The sequence below is a fragment of the Accipiter gentilis genome, chromosome 29 (assembly GCF_929443795.1).
Source record: "Accipiter gentilis chromosome 29, bAccGen1.1, whole genome shotgun sequence".
Lineage (NCBI taxonomy): Eukaryota > Metazoa > Chordata > Aves > Accipitriformes > Accipitridae > Astur > Astur gentilis.
In genome coordinates this window covers 12,689,971-12,710,832 of record NC_064908.1, presented here as the reverse complement: position 1 = coordinate 12,710,832, position 20,862 = coordinate 12,689,971, and the positions used below count along the sequence as shown (strand labels likewise).

Sequence of the window (20,862 nt, the reverse complement as noted above, 5' to 3'; positions counted from 1 at the left end):
GTGGTTTAGCCAAATCCAAACACATATTTGCTTGCGTTTGGAACACTGTATTTTTGGAATCTGCAAAACCTGTGTGGCTATCATGTTATTTAGAGAGTAAAGACTTATTTGTGTACAGACTAAAACCTGAAGCCAGTGTTTAGCTGATGAAGAGTAATTTATTAAAACAGCATTTTTGTCCCAAGCTCAGTTCAGTTCTGTTTGCATGTGCAAGATTAGGTCATCCCTTTTCAGCCTTCAAGGGACCCTTCTCAGAATAAGCTGGACCAGGGCCTCCAGTTCTTCCACCAGACTCCCAGGGCAAGGCAGCTTTGGTGGAGTTTTGTCAGCATTTCTTTGGCCATGAGTTGCATGCACCAATCAGGAAAAAAACATTTCAGCTCTAATGGAGGAGGAACCAGGCTGGCCAAAAGGGAATAGCAGTAGGAGCAACGTGAAGGGCATTAACAATTTGCAGAACATGAGAAACAGGGTGTTACAGAAAGCTTCCAGGAGGCAGGGCTGAGATACTAGAGGAGAAGTTACCCAGGAAAAGGAGTGACACCAATAGCACAGGAAGTCCCCTGAAAGCCTGGCCACAGTGAAGAGGACGGAGGAAGGAAATGGGAGGGAAAGCAGAAGTTTCACCTCCCATGGAAATAGTTAGTAGTTATATGGGTACTGTACTAATGCTCCCACACCCCAAATGCTGCTGCTGTAAGACACGTGCAACCTGATGTAAGTTAAGCCAACCCCACTGTTAAGAGTTTGCCCTCTAATAGCTGTGCAGAAGGAGCCTTCTTCCCAAAGAGCGCCTGGCTGAAGAGGTTGCAGCAAAGTGGTCGTACCAGCATAGCCATCAGCTTGTAACTTCATCACTGTAGGTTCTTTCTGCTTGTAGAGGCAGCACTTTGGTGAGGCAGCAGAGGTGAACCCATGATGATAACAGGCCAGGAAGAAAGTATCAACGAGGGAAGTAAAGAAGGGGAAGTACGACATAGCTGCATCCTGGAAGGAAGTGGTAGAGGATGGGAAGATGTGGCCCCAGAGGTGCCCTATGGACATGAGTCAGCCACAGACAAGTCTTGGTTTAAGGTGGCTTCTTAAATGTGGAAGGTCTTCAGCACACAAAGTAGACTTGGCAGGGTGGCTCCATACTTAGAATGAGCTGGAAGAGACATGGAAAGCTCCAGACAGCATGCTGAGGAAGAAAAAAAAAAAGAAAAAAAAAAGAGGGGATTACATGGGGCCATAAAGCCCTGAGAAGATCTTGGAGGTGATGCTAAGGTAATTCTCACCTGTCCTGGCCAGAAATCCCCCTCTTATAAGACAGTGCCAACTCCCTGAAATCAGCAGTGCATTTATTCACAAACAGAACAATAAAAGAAATGTTTCTTGTTTCCTGCAGACATTAATGTTTCCCAACAATTAGCAAGACACTGAAATCTCTGAGTGGTCAACCTGGCCCTTTTCCAAAGTGATGGGTATGACTCCCTCTCACTCCAATCTGCTTAGGAAGGAGTTTGAAATCCCATGGCAGGTATCACTCACTCACCCCCTCCCTTTCTCCGGGACTGAGGACCAGCTTATCATCTCAGTTTGGTGCTTTTCACAAGTAACTTATGAGCACAGGATGGCTTTTTCCAGAACAGGAGGGGATTACCCAGGGTAGAAGGGTTGTGCAACACCACCCTCCACCACAACAGTCAGTGGTGGAAAGCAGAGGCCAATGGAGGAAAGGGCAAGTGCTCTGAATGTCAGGGATTCATCTCCCACCCCGCATGTGACAGGACAAACTGTGACCTGCTCAAAACAACCTGGAACAAGGGCGAAGCCCAGCTGGGATCATCAGTGGTGTCAGAAGGAGACAGCAAGCAGCACAGCCCTCTCTCTGCAGTCTGGGCCTGGAAGGAAGGGCTGGCTATGTCAGCAGTCATCCCCCACTCGATCATTTCCAGCAGCCAGCTCCTCTCAGCAGCGATATTGTGCTGACAGAGCTTCAGAGACAAGAGGCAAAGTTATAGATTATTCCTTACAGTGCCCCTCATACTGCCCAAAATGCACTGGATCCTGCTCAACCCAACTTTGCCTGCAGTCCCCTTGCAGGACTTCCACTGCACAGGACCCTCATCACCAAACTAGGACAGATGAAAGGCACCCTGAAGGTGACAACATCTGTGCCCAAGCTGCTCCCTGAGAACAAAGCATGTCCCAACACATTCCCCTGGCATGTCCCAGAAGGAATTTCCATGGGTAACACCAGCGATAGCTACCAGACCTCTCAGCTGCTTGACTCCCAGCTTTGACCAGTCGGTTCCTCTACGGAGAAGACCTTAGTTTGAAGGGGAGGCATTTTCTACCTCTTTTTTCAGTGAGCGATCCATATTGTAATAATGTATTGGTGTAGTATTGTCATGGTTGCAAGGGTATCCAAAGCCTGCAATATTGACCTCTTGGCACATATGGAGGGCTAAGTTCAAAGCAGTGATTCCTGTGGTGGGCATATCTCTGGGAAGGGAAAAGAAAGAACATCTGTTTAGGATTTCAAACTCATACTTTCACACTACTGACACGAGCAACACCTTTGCAGCTGGGACCAGTAGCTTCTTCCACAGTCAATATAGCAAAAAATATGTAAATGAAACAGGACAGGTGCATGGACAGCACTGTCAAAACTCAGACAAGGAGCATCTTTTGAAAAGGTGCTGCAGAAGATGAGGGCTCATGAACATACCACCTGTGGGTTGATAAAACATAGAGCTCCATGGAAATCAAAAAGCTTTGAATGGAAGAAATCAGCACACTTTTTAACAAATCCACATCCATGACAGAGCCTATACAAGGTCTTTGCATTTCTTTCTTTTCCATGTACCTCTTTGTGTGTATTCCCTGCTGGCAGCCTTCGTGTGATACCTCTCTTTTAATCCACACATTAAATTCCTGTCCTTGGCCTCTGTGCTACAAAACTGCCTTCTGCTCACGTAAAACTAACACGGCCAAGTACAAACTCAAACGCTGCCTTAAAAGCCTTGTGATGGAGCAGCACAGCCACCATGCTCATGAGCAGCTGAACATGCTCTCTGGTCCCCAAGCCTAACCGAGCACTTTGCACTCCTCCCCTGGATTGTCCCACTTTGCACTTTCCAAACATTTTAGCAGGGAAATGTACTTTTTTTACAGCATTGCTTCAGCAGTCAGGAGACTTGGCATCTAATCTCACCCCCAGCCAAGAGTCAGTGCATGACCTTGGACAATGTTATTTTACCACACCAGGCCTTCAAGCTTCTCCTGCATTTGTTGCAAATTATAAACATCCTAGTAGTGCCTGGCAGGCTTAAAGTTAATTAAAGATTGCACAGCACCATCACAAAGATCGTCAGGACCAAAGACAAAGTATCATTAGATTCATTAATGAAATAATCCTCCATCATGCAGTGAAGGGGAAAACTGCACTCCAGAAGCAGTGGGCATAACAGCCAGCCTCAGGCCAGAGATCTGTGAGAACAGAGTGTTTTAAGGAATGCCAAACAAAATTCCTCCCATTTTATGCTAGGTAATTATAAGTAATGGTCTTCAGACAGGGAAAGCACAGGAACACGTATGAAAGGGCTTATATGGGACAGCTGCTTGTCACTAGAGAACCAGGTTTTCTGAAGTCTAGAACTATGGACAGAAGTAACTGTAAAAAAGGACTTGAATGCAAAATGGCAAGGGATGATGGGGCAGACTGGAATAAGAATTATGCTGCAGTGCTATGACGGGTGGGGAAAAGTCTTCCTTTACTGGGTAGGAGCAGGGCTCCAAACCTGAAGCACCATGTTATAGAAAAAGACTCCATTTACTAGGGGAAGGAACTAGCTAATCTAATGAAAAGTTTTTCCTTCCCCTTGTAGGGCACTGAAGCAGTAAGGTATAAGGGAAGACACAGAACACTGACACTTATCTGTCTGCTCTCCAGTGCAGCATCATACCCTACTTGATGTGTTCAGCTGCAGCAGTTTGTACATCGCTTCATAGGTGACATATGGGTTGAGAGTATGGAGCTGAGAGATGTTCCCATTGTACTCCCAGAGGGGCTGGTGTACCAAAACCCCACCTTCATCTGTAGAAGAAAGGCAGAGAGATACTTGAGGCAAGCCCACGCACACCAGACAGTGCCATGATAAAGATCCCTGAGTTAGCTGTGGTCTACTGCTCTGGCTGGGTGCTCAGAAGGACTCAGGGGTGTTCAGAGGAACAAAGGATCTCCTGGTCTTTTCCACTTATTCCCATACACCTGTCTCCAATGTGGCTGAGACTGGGGTCTTTCTAATTAGTGAAAAATAAGGTCTCAAATGCATTATGCAGCTCAGTAAATATTTGAAAGATACATGATTATTAGAGCTATAGAATATATCACTACAAATAACCTGGTTTCAAGCTTCCCTCATTAAAGACATCTCACTTTTTCCTTGTTTTCAGCAATACTTCCATCAGCCAGGAGAAATCCAAGGGCTTGAATGGGACAAATACCATCAGTTCATCATCACTGTTGTTTTCCAGAGTGTTGGGCAGAGCTGATTCAGGGAAAAAAGAGACAAGTGCTGGTTCTCTCGCCCACATCTTTCTTGTGCTCTTTTACTGGAGCATCATTTAATCTGAGAATCAAAGCCAGAATTTGTCCAGTTTCAGTATCACTTGTTCCCAACCATGGAGGCAGCTGGGTGCTGCCAGATACATCACTGGCTCCTGTGAACTCACTTGAGGGCACTGACACACATTATGGCCCAACCCGGCAGCCTGCTTCCCTGGTATGGGGTGCCTCACAGACACACCAATAGTTCCTCCCTTGTAATAAAAAGGCAGACAGCAGTGGCAGACAACCACTATTTTTGAGATAGGGAAGTGAGGCACAGAGAAATTAAATTACTTTCTCAAGTCAGAGTAAAAATGCATGTAGTCCTGTAACACTGGGATTGCCTGCCACTCCACTGAGCTGGAGATGGCTATCCAGCTCCCCAGTACAACATCTGTGAATGAGTGGTACAAATTCAGGCTCCTGCAGTGCCTGTGCTTGGCCCTGAACCGCAAGAAAGTTATTTGATTACCTGAGCTGATGTATCCTAGATGTTATGTTTGCCAGGCAAGAAAGTCACATGTCCATTATCATTCCTGTGTCGCTGATTAATCATTAAGGCTTTAGTCAGGATTCAGTACCTGATGATAACGTGGTAAGCGTCAATCATTTTCCCAAAGCGTTGGCCATGGATGGAGCCAACCACAATGCACCTTTGGCACCATAAGCTGGCAAAAGAATAGATCGCAAGAGTTTAAGTGACAAGTGTTTACACCAGGTTAGATCAGCATCCCTTGAGGACCTTTTTGATGTTCCAAGGTAACTCCTGGGATGGCATCAAATCAGCAAAGCCCTGACTACTAAGACTCCAGCTGTATCCTGGACAGATGGGTCTTATCTTAGTGACCATAAGGCAATGCAGTGCCATCAACATACCAGTAAAATTGTGAGGGATCTCTAGTTAGCCAGAGAATACAAGACGATAAAGAAATGGAGAGAAAGTCAAGTGTGGATACCCAGCAGGCTGGTAATTAGGAGGGTGAACCTTTGCTTAGGGCATGCAATGTATTATAGAGAAGAAGAATGAGAGGCCATAGAATAATTCCTCTAATGAATTAGAGGAAAGAAGGAGCCAAATGAAAGCTTTTGACAACAGCTGCCACAGTCTACTTTGCTTTCTGCTCTCCCTGAATGTGGGCAGGCAGAACTGAGGGAGGCATCCAACTTTCCAAGCCTTGGACTGTCACACTTGGGATGGAGTTAGAGCAAGAGAAAATAGATGGGATGGGGCAATACTGAGAACAGAGATCAGGGTATGACAGAAGTTAAAGGGAGGGAGCTGTGATCTAGCAGCTTAAGTTCATCAGTATGAAAGCTGCTTGAAAGGACATGTTTAAAAGGGAGAGAAAGAGAAACCTACTGAGAGAGGAGATGAACAGCGACAGGAGTGAGAGGCAGAAAGGGCTGTGAAGTTGAACACTAAGAGAGAACTTCAAGTTGCTGCAGAAACCAGGGCTCTCAACCCAACTATCATTTCCCTCACACACCTGCTTGCCCAACACCCATCTCCAGGCCACCCTCATACCAGACAAAGGATCCAGGCAACTCCTGCTGTGGAAGAAACTGCAATGTGGTAAAAGCAGAGAGAACTGCAAGAGGAGAAGTCAAAGAGTTGTCTTCAGGGAAGAAATGTGGCCCCAAAAGGAGACAACTCTCCTTTCTCTTCTGCTCTAAAGAGATAGGTTTCATCTTTTCATAAAGTGCCAGGACACTTTACATGGGACAGCCTGCTCAGACACCACTCTTGTCACATCCATCTGATCAACCCTGTCCAAACTGAGGCGTTTTTCCACATAAAAGGCATGCACCTTATGACCAGCGCTACCAGCAGCCAAAGCTGGTCTGTAGTACCTCACACTGAAAAAGGCAAAAGGCACTGACCCACTCAGTGTCTTCTCTCTGTTGGCATTTGGTAACTTCCGCAATGGTTCCTGCTCCATCCACAAAAGCATTGCTGTCAGCTTTCCCCTTTTCATCCCTCATGGCACAGCTAGAGCCTGGAGTTAAAGCACTGCTCTCTTCCTCTATCACCACTGTCATGGCCTATGACCTTTTCTCAAAGGTATGTCACACAGTCAGTCCGATTTCCCCCAGTGCACTCTGATGCCCAGCTGTATTTCCATCTCCTCTGCAGCACTCAGGGCTGCCCCGTAAGGGGGAGGGTCTCTGGCTGCACAGTGTCTGTTCAAGACACAACAACACTGAGGGAAGGGCGTTGCAATACCTGAGCTCTGCAGCCTGAAAGGCAGTTTATGGAACCACAGAACTTTTTCAAGGTCTCTCCTCAAAGGTCTGCCCATGAGCGAGTATAAGGATTTGCTGGTCAGGAAAGGCTTCCAGTGAGATCCAAACCTACCAAGAGAGACTCAGAAAGGCAGAAGTTTAGGGATGAGGGGAGCAGCCATAGCAGTATCAGACACAAGGACTAGGGCAGCTGAAGCAGGCTGCATAATGAAGGGCTTTGGAAAGCTACTGAGCTATCCTGAAGTACTTCCCAGGAATGACCCACACCTTTTAAAAATAGTCTTTACTGCTGTTTCTAATCCACCTCCTCAGCAGCAGTGACAGCAAAATCTCATTTCCCTCCAGTTCTGGCCCCCCAGTTCATCTCCCTTTTCAGTCGTTCCTCTTGGTACACATTTGGGGAACGTTGATTCATCCTTTCATTGTTTATCCAGAAGAGAGGGGGCAGATTTCCAGTTACATTTCTGTATTGGGTTTGTGTGGCAAGGTTCGGTAGCAGGGGGCTACAGGGCTGGGTCTATGAGAAGCTGCTAGAAGCTTCCCCTATGTCCGATGGCTCCAAGTTGGACCCGCCACTGGCCAAGGCCGAGCCCATCAGTGACAGTGGTAGCACCTCTGGGATAACATATTAAAGAAGGGGAAAAAGTTGCTGTGCAACAGGAACTGCAGTAGAAGAGAGGAGTGAGAACATGTGGGAGAAACAACCCTGCAGACCCCCAGGTCAGCGAGGAAGGTGGGGGAGGAGATGCTCCAGGCGCCACAGCGGAGATTCCTCTGCAGCCCGTGGGGAAGACCATGTTGAGGCAGGCTGTCCCCCTGCAGCCCAGGGAGGTCCATGGTGGAGCAGATCTCCACCTGCAGCCTGTGGAGGACCCCACGCTGGAACAGGTGGATGCCCGAAGGAGGCCGTGACCCCGTGGGAAGCCTGTGCTGGAGAAGGCTCCTGGCAGGACCTGTGGCCCCGTGGAGAGAGAAGCCCAGGCTGGAGCAGGTTTGCTGGCAGGACTTGTGACCCTGCGGGGGACCCACACTGGAGCAGTCTGTGCCTGAAGGACTGCAGCCCATGGAAGGGACCCACGCTGGAGCAGTTCATGAAGAACTGCAGCCCGTGGGAAGGACTCACATTGGAGAAGTTCGTGGAGAACTGTCTCCTGTGGGAGGGACCCCACCCTGGAGCAGGGGAACAGTGAAGAGTCCTCCCCCTGAGGAGGAAGGAGCGGCAGAGACAACATGTGATGACCTGACCCCAAGCCCCATTCCCCGTCCCCTGTGCTGGGGTGGAGGAGGTAGAGAAATCGGGAGTGAAGTTAAGCCTGGGAAGAAGGGAGGGGTGGGGGAAAGGTGGTTTTAAGATTTGGGTTTATTTCTGATTATCCTGCTCTGATCTGATTGGTAATAAATTAAACTAATTTCCCCAAGTCGAGTCTGTTTTGCCCATGATGGTAACTGGTGAGTGATATCTCGCTGTCCTTATCTCAACCCACAAGCTTTTTGTTATATTTTCTCTCCCCTGTCCACCTGAGGAGGGGGAGTGATAGAGCGGCTTTGGTGGGCAACTGGCATCCAGCCACAGTCAACCCACCACAGTTTCCAATTTGATTTATTCATTCATTTCATAACAAAACTCATGACACCCATGACAAAGCCTTGCTGCACATTGATCAGTCCAACAGTGCATCTTTTCCTCTCTGATTGTCCTTCAGAGGACATTTTACACACGCATCTGTATCGCATCACTCTGCTGGCCTGCTCACTCACTTGTAGTGGTGTCAAGATGCCATTGTGCAACAATTAGCTGAACTTAGCTCTATTTCCCTTCCTGCATATCTGCACATAAACCCCAGGCTGCCAGTCTCCACCGATCAGCAGCCACTGAGACACTGATTCATCTCTCAACAAAATTCCCCAAACAAATGAGACATGACTAGCAAACCTTCCAAGAAAAGGCATTCTCCACACAAAGCATCTCTGGCAAGCACCAAGATGCCTCCAATGAAAGAAACTAGGTTCATTTCCTACTAGCTTCCTAAAGGCTTTCAGATTGTGCCTGAGAATCAGTGATAGTTCAGGAGGTCTCTTAAAGAGGTCCACTAACATAGGATTTTGAGCTCATGACCATGTTGTCTTGTCTCCCAGCTCCTGACCACTTCAGTCCCATGAACAGCCAGCCCCAGCCACCTCCCCTCAAGCACATAAAGGACTCCTTTACACAGAGGAATTTAGATAGAAACAGATGGAGAGCTAAAGCCAAAGTTATGCCAAGCTGTTCAGGACCTTGAACACAGCTTGAGTTTTAGAAAATCATTGGCCTCGGGTAAGCCTCATTCATTCCTCCAGATAGAGACAGGCAATGAACAGCACTGTGAGATGTCTACAAGGCATTCTGGAAGTGACCATCAGCCCCAGGGAATCTTTACTGCAGTCTAGCTAAGGCATCTCCAGGCTCACCGATGCTGCTTCATCCTGCTACTTTTCTGTCTGCCCTGCCCTCAAGTCACTGCCAGGCAGAACACAGTCCTCCAAGTCCCCAGGGAATCACGTTACTGGGTGAGCTGTTTCTCACCCAGGTGTTATCCTGGGAGGGTTGTTGCCTCTTCTTTCCACAATAATGAGTTGTGCCCCACCTTTAACCCAGACCGCAGTAGTACTGAGGTCAGAAAAGGGAAGAAGAAAAGGTAACTTTGGCAATGGGACTTTCATGTGAGTTCGCCACAGAGTAGTACAGGCTCTGCAGGCACAGACCTGCAGAAGGCAACGGAGAGGCTGACACAGGCACAGCAGCTGCACGGCCGCAGCACCGCAGCCAGGACCACCCCACTGTGCAGCCCACAGGACCTCTCCCCCGTGACAGCATCTCCCGAGCCCCTGCAGCCATTAGACCTGCAGACGAACAGACCCTGTTTCAGAGTTTGGAGCCTCCAAGTGGTTGTATTTGAGTTAGCCCCTTGCTAAAACAAAATTAAACGGGGGCTTCTGGTCATGAACCCTAGTAAATGCAGCATCCTTTTCCCCAGCAGCTAAGCACATTTGCTTGCAAGCTCAAGCCTCACAGCACTCCAGCAATCACTCACATCAATCTCTAAAATGACACGGTGACAGTGCAGAGAGGGGAGAGGATTGACCGCAGCACTCCCTGAGCCTGGCAAGCCCTCGCTCACTCTACATGCTCTCCGTGGGATTGGCCTGGCTCCAAAGCCTGGCTCCCCTTCCCTGGAACCCGCAGCCCCCCCGGCCGTGCCTGCTGCTGGGGTGAGCTGTGGAGTCCCACATCGACAGCATGGGCTCCCTTGGTCCTTTCATCTCCATAACTGTCAGCTGCCTGCTCCTCAGGATGTCACAGGGGACAGAGGACCATGAAGGCCATCAAACAGCCCCTGTTGCACAAAGTGATCCATTATCCCACAGACAGGCGGTAGGATGCAGCTGCAACCCACACCGCGGTTCTTGGGTACAAAGCCCCAAGGACAAAAGCATTTGCTGAGAACAGCAAAGGCTAACAGCAATAAGAAATGTACAGGCAGAAGAAAACCTCCAGTCCTGACCAGGGCTGCTTCCCAGGCTGAAGTCAAGGGGTTCACACCAGAAAAAAGGTTAGCCAAAAGCAGTTCTGTAACATGGATGACAGCTTGTCTGAGTGGCTCTTCACCTTTATCAAGGTGCTGTGCTGCTTCACAGCATGAGCTCAGCTCACCCCGAGTGCCCTGCTCCATCCACACAGGTGAATTTGGGACTGCAGATGCAGAAGGGAAAAAGTCCTCCATCATTTGCACCCATCTAAATACAATGACACTGGTCACATCTTGGTCATTAAGCAGCAGTGAATTTTCCTGTGACAAACAACCAGCCTTTCAACTATGGTATGAAATTAGGATTGGGTTTCTTTTACTCTTGGAGGGAGATCACAAGCAGTTACATACGCTTGCACAGGTACTGTGTCAGTGGGTCTCTCCTGGACCTCCTACGTACACAGCCCAGAGGCTTTCATCAGCTGATTACTTCTGGGCTGCTACACACATACACACAGCACAGGTAAACACCCACCTCTGGACCCTAATCCTGCAAAGATCACAGCAGCATTTATCAGAGGGTGGCTGCTAGACCTCCCCCCCACACACAGGAATTTAATTTGTGTTTCTCAGAAGCACATTAACCCTGCTCTAGCCTCCCACAGACCTGTGCACACGTATCGCACAGGATACAGATCTTACATGGGTCTTTGCAAATATTAACACTTTTGAAAGAAGTTATTCCTCATTTGCCCTTGCTGGAGAGGCAGCATATTGGGTGGGCATAGGGGAAAATTCACTTTACAATTGTGCAAAACAACAAAAAGATTTTTACACTTTGGGAAACAAATCACCTTTTAGATGCTTTTCTACTCTCCACACCCCCAAAGACATCTAAGATGACTTGATTTTCTAAAAATACAGACAAAACAGGCACAGTTAAAGCCCTTCTAGAGAAGGCCAGCTTTACTAGTGACAAACACAAGTGCAAAGCCTGTGCAGAGAAGAGCTGCATGTGGCGGGGCCATTTGCAGAAGGGGGCTCCGTTTTGGAAACACAACTGCTGGCACAATCAATATGCAGCTGAGAGGGGACACCGTGTCCAGGGCCTGTGCTCCCATTGCTAATGCCCATGTGTTGGGAGCATGTGTAAGTCTTCCCCACCTCAGTCTGTGGGAACACTTAGGGCTGCATGTGTCTGATTTATGGAAACACATCTCCTCCCTCCCCTTTTCTGTCACTTCCCATTTTTGGGGTCTCTCCAGTGAAGACATCAGTGGCCAGGAGGGTCCTCTCCTGTACAGCCCCAGCTCAACAAGACCCTAAGGAGGGGGGACACAGCGGTGAGTGCTGGCTCAGAGAGAGCAGGGCTCCGCATGCATTGAGATCTTCTTACCTACACAGAGCTAGATCACCAGCTTTTTCCACTGGAAGAAGGCAAATAAGAGTCTCCCCGCTATAGATTTGGCATTCATGCTGTCTCCATGCACATCCTGCAAAACAGTGGAGACAACACCAGACAAAAACAGGGCTGATAAAACTTCTCCTGGCACTTTGCAGAGACAGGAAGGCTGAGTGCCTGTCCCACAAGCCTAGAGCTCCCAATGCCATTCCTCCATCCCCACAGCATTGGTCCCCCACCATGCTCTATCTGCTAACCCACAAGATGCCTGTGCATGGAGGAGAGCGGCTGCTTTGGGTTCAAGCCCTTCTCTCACTGTTTTGCTCCAACCAGCGAAGGCAGTAGATAAGCACTCAAACTCCCTGCCAGCATAGGCAGGTCCCACCCATAACCTGAGCCCCAGAAGCAGGTTCTGAACCAGAAACAGTGACCAGGACCCATGGACAAAGCTAGTATATACAGTAAACACTGGAGGCACCTAACTGCTTTCCCAGGGACGCTTGCTTCTCACAACCCCACAGTTTGTTCCTCCAAAGAGAGCCTGCAAAGTGCTGCTTTGACTGCCAAGCAATAAAGTCCTGTGATCAATCCTCGTAAGCCATGGAGCTTGTGTGTTTAGGTGTCTGAGTTTGACTGACAGCCTTAATTATATAGGTACAGCATCACAGCTCAAAGAGACAATTGCTGGTTCAGGCTGGTGAAAAACAGGAGTAATATGCTCTTCTCTTAGAGGGATGGTGCAGAAAGTGAGAGCTCAGCTTACCCATCTGATGGTGATCATCTAATTATCCTCAATGAGCTAGATACAAATCCCAGCTTAGCAGAGGGAAGCACACTGTGATGCTCTCAGTCCATCCTCTTCCCCCCATACTCTGGCCTGGAAAAAGACCTTTGCAAGCCTGGTTAATCCATCCAAGCAGATCTTTCCGCTCACTGCCACCCAGCTGGAGCACCACTGCCCTCTGAAACCCAGGGCTGGCAGCTGCTGCTCCCTCTGGCCATGCTAAGGAGCTCCAGTGATCCACCAGCTGTGGGCAGCACCTGCAGTGCATCAGGGCTGGCCTTAAATGGGAAGCCCTGGTAGCCTGGTGTGCTTTGAGAGGGCAGAGTGGTTTTTTGGATGGGCTTGCTCGCTAACTCAGAAGGTAGTTGGGAGAGTTTCCCAGAAAGATCTCAAGACAGGGGTGTAGAGAGAGTTAGCTCATCTTTTCTGGCCGTAGACCTACTGTGGGCATGGGAGTGGGTGTACTTTACAGGCTGCTTCCTTTGCTTAAAAATACAAGGAAAGAGTTCTCTTACCATTTTTCCTGCAGGTAAGCCTTGCAGACTCATGCTGTACTCTCACTTATAAATGGGGCCTCCCTTGCTCCTGCTTGGTCAAACTTTGCAGTCAAAACTAGATGTAATGCTTTCAGTCCCTAACTAGACTTAGGGAGAAAATGTGCAGGTCTGAGCAGCAATTTTGTACTTGCAACTTCTCATCCCTCTCATCTGTCTTGGGAGTTAATATCAGCCTTGCCCACTTAGGAGTTTCTTGCTGTTTGCTGCTGCTGTGCTTTCCCTGGGGGCAAGCTAAAGCCAAGGGAGGGGGAGCAGGTACAAGGAGTCCCATAATCAAATACAGCAACCACAGGGGATTAATTTAACGTTTTGCTTTTAAGTGAAGGAAAGAGGCAGGGCCAAAGTAGGTAGAAGATCCTGTTTCCTTCTTATTCTTAAGACATGATAATCTGCAACCAAGCTATTTCACCTGTCCTGCATGCAGACTGGAGCAGGAGCCATAGGAGGTGGAGGACAAGCAGTTTGAGAAAAGGTCTCTTGTTGCTTGACAGAAATACAACTGGATTTCTTCACGCGGCTGAGGCTTTCACCAACACCTCCCTCCTGGCATTGAGCAAAGTAGTCCCCAAAAGCCTGCATACATGAATGCAAAACGCATCCTGGCTGCCAAAGGGCTTCATTTGCCCATTTTGACTTCTCTTAAGCCTTTTAGGATTCTTTTTACAGAGGCTTTTTCTTTTTCTGTGTGTTGTTTTTTTTCTCCCTTCCATTTTAATTAAAGTATTTTTCTCCACAGCAGGAAATGTAAACTATGCAGCAGGCAACCTTGATACATATTTTAAAAGAGGAAAAATTATTTAGCAAAGCTATTATCTTCAGATATGCACAGAAGCAATCACTAGCCCTGTTCCTAGAAGCCAGAAAAATCAAACAGAGGGAAAAGAGGGGTGCTATTCCTTAAATAACTAGGAAAAAAGTGATAAACAAGTTTTTAATTCTGTGCCTAGAAATGAAGGGTCAGATTTTTGGCAAAGAAAAAAACATTCCTCTTAGCAAAATGCAGGAGCTTTTCCCTAAGAAACTCCAAGAGCTGAGGAGTAGCTGAACTCCTTTGAAAATCTGCTGCTCAGTATTCTCACTGAAGAAGGGCTGGCTGCTAAGCACTAGTGAAAACCTTGTTTTGTCTAAGTTTAATTGGGAGCTGAGTGCTGCTGAAGATGTGGTCTGGGTTGTGTGTGCTAACTATATCCTGGGTTTGGAAATCGGCCCTTAGCACCTGTGCCACACACGGTTCTTGGCTGCACAGGCAATCTGAAGGGGAAGTGGCCAATTTACTACTCTCTGCCTTAGCTTCTCCACTTCCAAAATGGAGATGATCACAGTTCAGGCTACAAACCTAAAGTCATTGTCATAGAGCAGCTATGATCAGTCCCTGCACTAGACCAAGAATAACACAAAAATGCCTAAAGAGATGAGGTGCTCTCCATTCTTCAGAAAGCAATTGATTAGCTGAGCTATACTGTGATTTTTGTCCATCAGATTGCAAACTTGAAAAAAAAATGGCCTAGAAAATGAGAGTACATTCTTGCTGATTCTCTTTCCCTCTTCCCACACTACTCCCAGTCTCTGCCTCCCCTGCTCCAGAAAAAAAAAGAAAAAAAAAAAAATCAACTTCTCTAAATATTTTTTTCTCTCACATCAGCCCAGCAGGAGAGGCAGAAATCAAATTATAACCACTGAAATAACCATCAGCACTTAGTGCCAGGAGGGTGGGTGGAGACACTGGAACATTTTGCTTTAGGTTTCGAAAAAAAAATATCTATCTTTATTAAAATAAACAAGTCAAAAGAAGAAACAGAAAGAAAATCAATCAGCTGCATTTACAACAGGGCGATATCAAGCAAAGAGTGCTTCATCCAGAGAGACAGACAAGAGCTGCAGGAATCAGAGCCCCTCTGTCCTCCACTCTTGGAAGAGGTGGGTTTTTTTCCCTTCCTCTCCTGATTCTGTGCTTTCTCTCCTGGATATATGTCTTTTTGCTTATGGAAAACTCTTAGAGAGAACTTACTCCTACGGGAACAACAGGAGGAGGAAAAGCAGAGCCATCCACCTTGTGTCCATCAGATAATTCAAGACAACCTCTATGAAGAGGATCACACTGTTTCTACAGGATCGGGCAACAATTTGGGAAGAACTTGCTGGGTTTATACCTCTTTAATTCTTTGTAGATGAGAACAGATAAATACCAGGATTGTCACTCCAGATCTTTTTACAGAGTTTCTCTCCTGCACGGATTATTTCAGGAAAAAGCATGTGCTATATGGAAATGCTGTTGCAGCCTTTCTGTTCGCTCTACAGCTCTCCCTGGTTTTTGGCTAGAGGATCGGTAACTTCAGGAACCAGCAAACCAACAAACTTGCTCGCTCTTTTCCAAAACCCAGCTGCCAGCCAGCAGGATATTAACATGCAAGACCTGCACCAGGGCTTGATTCTGACCGGTGTGTATTTGAAGACCATCTCTCTGCCTGCATGAGCTCAGGAGGTGAAGCCAGATGAGGTGGCAGCAACTGGGTCTGCGTGAGCCCAGGGCACAGGCAGCTTTCCTCAGTGCACCCAGGCAGATGCATTTGGGGCACATTGGCTTACAAGTGCTACTGTCCAAATTAACCCTAGGCCTACCTGTACTGCTGCCTGGCTAAGCAGAGCCGGTCTCTTTGGGGAAGTTTTGTTTGGGCCTATGCAGAGAGGGGAATGGTCTCGGGCACACCAAGACCAGGGACACCACCACGTACAGCTGTGAGGAACCACTGCACAAAGCATCCACCGTGCGTTTTTGGCAGATACCAGCTCACAAACACAGGCTCAGGACCATGGTGCAGCACTATATGTACTTGTGTCTCCTCTGGTGCCAAGGAGATGGGGTGATCCTGCAGGAGCAGCCAGCAGCTCGGACTCAAGGCTTTGCCCTAGTTGGGGACAGCAGAGCACTGGGCATCGCCGTTCCCCAAACCTCCCTCCGTACCTTGTCCCTGGAAAGCCAGCGCACCTGCAGCAGCTTCGCTTCCATGGAGGGGTTAAAAAGCCAGTTGAGTTGCAGAGGAGGCTGAGGCGGTTTTGCGCTCCTGCAGTGCCATCATGTGCTTTAGGTGTGCACTGCAGAGACACTCCTGGCTGACAAAACTCGCGGGGGCCAAGGAAGCAGAGGAACTAGCCAGCAAAACCTCAGTGTCCCCGGGTGTCCCTGGAGGTGGCATGTCCCAGCTCCCGGCACCGACCACCCAGGAGTGGGAAGTCCTGCGGCCACCACCACCACATGCACACCGAAATGTGGTTGCAGGGGAACCTGTGCCGTGATGCTCTCTGGGGGACCAAATGTTTCAGCAATCTTGACATTCTTCAGCACAGGACTGAAATCAGCCCCATACCCTACAGGGCTGTTGAAGGCTATGGAGACCTCAGAGGGGAATAGCAAAAGATCCCCCAGCAAAAGAGCCATGGAATGGAAAATGGGGATTTTGCCCTGTATTTCACCTGGAAAATTCCCCATCCTGGAGATTTCCCAGCAGGCCCTTCTTACTGCTTAATAAACCCTGCTCCAGCCATGGCAGGTCCTCAGCTCCTGTCAGCAGGCGCTGTGCCATGTTGTTAAGTGAATCCATGGGAGAGAACGCTCATTAACAACACCAGCAAACGGCATCACGATGCCTTGACAGCACCTATGGTGACAGCTGTAAAGTGCCCCAATCAGTGACGGCAGCAGTGACTGGCAAGCGCAACATGGTCTCCTGCCATCTCGGGGGACCTGGGAAGGGGACGTCCAACAGCAGAGCTGGGGACAGAGGCACCCTGCAGCGTGCACAGCATGAGGAGAGCAGGACACATGGCTGGCAGCACTCGGGGCCACGAGTGTCATTGCATTCCCTTTGCTTGCTGCTGTCTGGCTCCCTGGTGGGAAAAGGCACCTTGAGATGCTGCAGCCATCTCACAGGAGCCAGACCTGTTTGCATCTCCTCTGCGGTCAGCGTGGGTCCTGCCCCTCCACAGGGCTATCGCTGTCATTGCACGGTCTGTTGCCTTTTCCCGTTCCCCTAGTCCCCTCCAAGGCACAACTCCAAATGAAACCCTCCTTCAGTCCTCATGTTTTCTCCCATTGCACTGATGCCAGTTTTCCAGCCCAAAGCTTTGGCAATTCATCCTGCCCTTTGCAGCTCCGGCCGTTCTTCCCACTGAGCCTCACACAAGCAGCAAGATACGCAGGCAAGCCCTGGAGCCTAACCAAGCCCTAGGCTATTCTGCAAGGAAAAAATGAGCTATTGCATGGGGAAAATGAATGATTGCAAGGGAAAAATGAGCTAATGCAAGAAAACCCCAACCATTGGGGCAGAAGCCCTGCAGGGCAGGTAGAACAGGATGGATCCACGTGCACTGTCAGGCTTAGGGAGAAATGCTGGCTTTCACAGCCCTGGGGTATGTGCATGCTTTCCCACATCACCCCGGCTTGTGGTCCAGCCTGACAGAAGCAGAGGGGAAGAAGATGTGCATGTCACAAGGCCCCAGTTTCCCCTCCAGTGCCCCCTGTTCTGGAGCTGGAGCCCAAAGCCCTCACAGCTCTCCCTGACTGCCTGCCCACACCACGTCCTGGGGCAGACTGTCCCAGAGAACACTAAGCCCCTGGGAGGACAGACCACAAGGAAATGGCTGGAGAGCAATGAGAGGAAAAAAGCCTTTCAGGGCTTGTTCTGCTTGTGCCTCCGAAGGAGGCTGCTGCTGGTTCCAGCCCTGCACGCTCGGGGCTGGAAAGCAGCCGCTGCGAGCAGCACCGCTGCAGGGACAGACACAGTGGCAGCATGGGGCACTCCTGGCTTCATGGCCCTTGTTTCTGGCTTTTGTGCTTACCAAGGAAATATAAATAAATAAAGTAAAAAAATGTTAAAAGCACCAGAGGGGAGGAAAGCGTAGCAGTCTGCCAGCAGCGGGCACGCTGCTGGCTAGCTGCACCAGGGCTCCAGGTTGTGAAACCAACTGCTGAGAGAGCCGTGGCCTGAAATAGCTTTTCTGGTGTGGAAAGGAGGAAAATAAATAAGGCCTGGTGTTAGGTGAGGGCAGGCAGGAGCACAGGGGCTGCTCGCAGCGTGCAGGGGCTCCTCCTCAGGCCCCTGCTTTTTTCCTCCTGCCCTGCCAGCCCGGGCAGCCATGCGGAAGGGGACCCCTGCCAAAATGGAGGCCTGCCCTGTCCCCCCACACCGCGGAGGCCCCCCCTGTGCTTCCAGCGGGGCTCTGCGGTTCCCTGCCTTCACCCTCCCCACAGCAAGCGGCCCCTGGGCCCGCTCCCAGCGAAGGGTTCACATTTGTGTCCCCCAGCCTGCAGCAGCTTTAACACTTTGGGGCTGGAAGGGGGCCTTGTCCTTCCTCTCCACCCAGCTCGCGTCCAGGTGGCCTTAGTCATGGTGGCCTTTGCGTCCCCAGAGCACTGCCCCCCCCCCCCCCCCCCCCCGGCCTGTCACAGCTGTGAGGCACCAGCAGCCCCCACAAGCCCAGCAGCCATTTTTAGCCCCACGCCATGCAAGTCAGTGCCCACTCCCCTGCCCTAATCAGGCACTGCAGACCCCAGGGAAGCACAGCCATGGCGAGGACAAGCCAGGGCCACCACCATGGTTTGAATCCCAGCCCTGTCCCAGCTGCCAGCCATCCTAACCCTGAGCCGGCAGTGCCTAACTCCACCATGGGCCCCCCCCCCCCCAATCTCTGGGCTGGGGGATGAAATCCCTGGAGCTGGTGAAACTGGCCCACAGAGACAGATGGCTGGGGGCTGTGTTTTTCTGAGAAGCTGCTTTTTCAGACTGTGTACCTGCCACAACCTCAGCGAGGCGTTCCCTTGAAAGGGGAAGGTAGCGGGGTGAATCACCGCCCCACCACAACGCCCGGTGGAGAAGCAGAGGGATGAGGTGGGATGGCAGGGGACCATGTTCCTGTGGAGAAATGCAGCCAAAAACCTTCCTCTGGCAAAGCTTTTTCACAGAAAGTTTGACTTTTTAATCCAACTAACAAGGAACCAAACTATTTAGGCTGCAAGTGTTATAATTAGCTGTGGCAATGCTCCCACCTCAGCACCCAAGATATTCCTGGTTCCCTCTCACAGTACAGCTCTCTAGCTGGACTACCTTCACTACGATAGGTGGCTTTGGCTGGCCAAGTTCAATTATAACTTTTTAATGAAAAAAAAAAAAATATTTGGGAGAAAGTAGGTTCTTTGCAATCAAATAATAAAATAAAGGATCTGCCCCAACCAGATTCTGACAAAAATTTCTACTCAGAGGAAATTTATGCCAGTGTAAATGGATGAAAAATGTTATTAGAGTGGAATCACAATATTTTATATTCATTTTATAGCAGTCTAAATGACAGCAAAAACATAAGCAAAATTAGGGACGTTCATACATTTTTATTTCTTTCCTCTTTGCATTTCCTTACCTTTCCTAGCCTGCTCCATATGGAGGAAGGTTTCCAGCCAGGCATGCCTGGCAAGGAGTCAAGGGCAGGGGGACACCCTCAGACCAGTATCCAGGGCTGATTTTGGGTAACAAGAGAGAAGGAAAAGCAGGATCTATTTAACCTCATGCTCTTTGTTAAAGCTTTATAGAAGAGCGCTGTGATAGAGAGGACTCTGACACTGTCCATACCACAGACACCCTTAACATGCCTTCTATCAACATGAGCCAAAAACTTCCTACAGCCAACTATTCTCTCAGTCCCTTCTCTACTTAAGCATATGTTTAACTTGAAATCACGTTGACAACAGTAGGATGCAAGCGGTTTTGCTTAGATGCTCTTCTGATGTGGGTGTCTAGCTACCAATAAGCCCTATCCCTTTTCCTTCCCCCACTTTGAGTCACACTTCCCAATTTTTTTGCTGGCGGTGGTGTCTATTTTAATAGATGGGAAAGAGATGCCTCTTCAGACTTACTGTGCTGCAATCAGCTACCACCTAGCTAGGAGCTGCTGGAATGCTACTTTCGAATTACCTCTTGCACACCCAGAAAACTTGCAGCCAGTGGCACAGTGGCAAGAGGCTGGTTTTCAGGTTTTTCCCATGCCTGGAAAGGCAGCAGGCAGCTCCACGTCTGCTCAGCATCCACTAGTCCCACAAGGGCCAACCCCGTTGCAGTGTTTTGGCCCAGAGGCAGAGAAAAAATAGCTTTGATTTGAGATAAGCAGGATGTTTTCCACTCAGAACTTCCAAAGAGATATTAGACAGGATCAATGGAGTGAACTTCTCTTTAAACACCATCTGCAGAAGACAGAGATCCAGAGTTAACAGGGAAATGAGCTGTCTGACACGAAAGTAACTGCCCTTTGATTTCATCTTATCCCTGTGCCAAAGCAACCAGCCCTTAGGAGCACAATGTGGTTTGGTGCATTTGGAAACATTCTTCTGTGGTTTGGAGACTTTACACAGGAGCTGGGGGAAACCCTGTTTTGCCTTAGAGCAGACCCACAGCAGCGGGGAGGGGGGAAGGTCTGAAGCGGCAGTTCACCATCATGTACCTGCTCCCAGCAGTGATGGGCACTGCTCCTAAATGCACCGACCCCTCTTGAAAGCAGGTTAAGCCCTTCCTGTACAAGTGGGAGCTTTTGTTTCGCATATTTACACAGGATGTCTGCAGGAGGGCTAAAACAAATCACCAGAGCAGACAGAGCTTGAGGGCTCTGCCAGATATCTCCTGGTAAATTGAGCTAAGATGCTGCATGACCCTCACTATCTGCTGGACACTGCCATCCCACCATAACCAGCCGATCCTGCTATGGATGTCTGCTGGAGCCCTCACTCCCCACAC

The 20,862-nt window shown here is 49.1% G+C and overlaps 1 protein-coding gene across 1 annotated transcript in view; it reads right to left on the bottom strand.

Moving 5' to 3' along the window:
- Nucleotides 1–20,862, bottom strand: part of LOC126052371 (lactosylceramide alpha-2,3-sialyltransferase-like) — a 55,658-nt gene that overhangs the window by 1,868 nt on the left and 32,928 nt on the right. Inside the window, 12 exon segments of the mRNA XM_049832925.1 lie at nt 828–987; nt 1,797–1,976; nt 2,340–2,477; nt 2,479–2,487; nt 3,951–4,055; nt 4,256–4,283; nt 4,424–4,551; nt 4,553–4,616; nt 5,176–5,262; nt 6,120–6,183; nt 6,819–6,946; nt 8,772–8,914. Of these exon segments, the coding sequence (XP_049688882.1) occupies nt 828–987; nt 1,797–1,976; nt 2,340–2,477; nt 2,479–2,487; nt 3,951–4,055; nt 4,256–4,283; nt 4,424–4,551; nt 4,553–4,616; nt 5,176–5,262; nt 6,120–6,183; nt 6,819–6,946; nt 8,772–8,914 (1,234 nt within the window).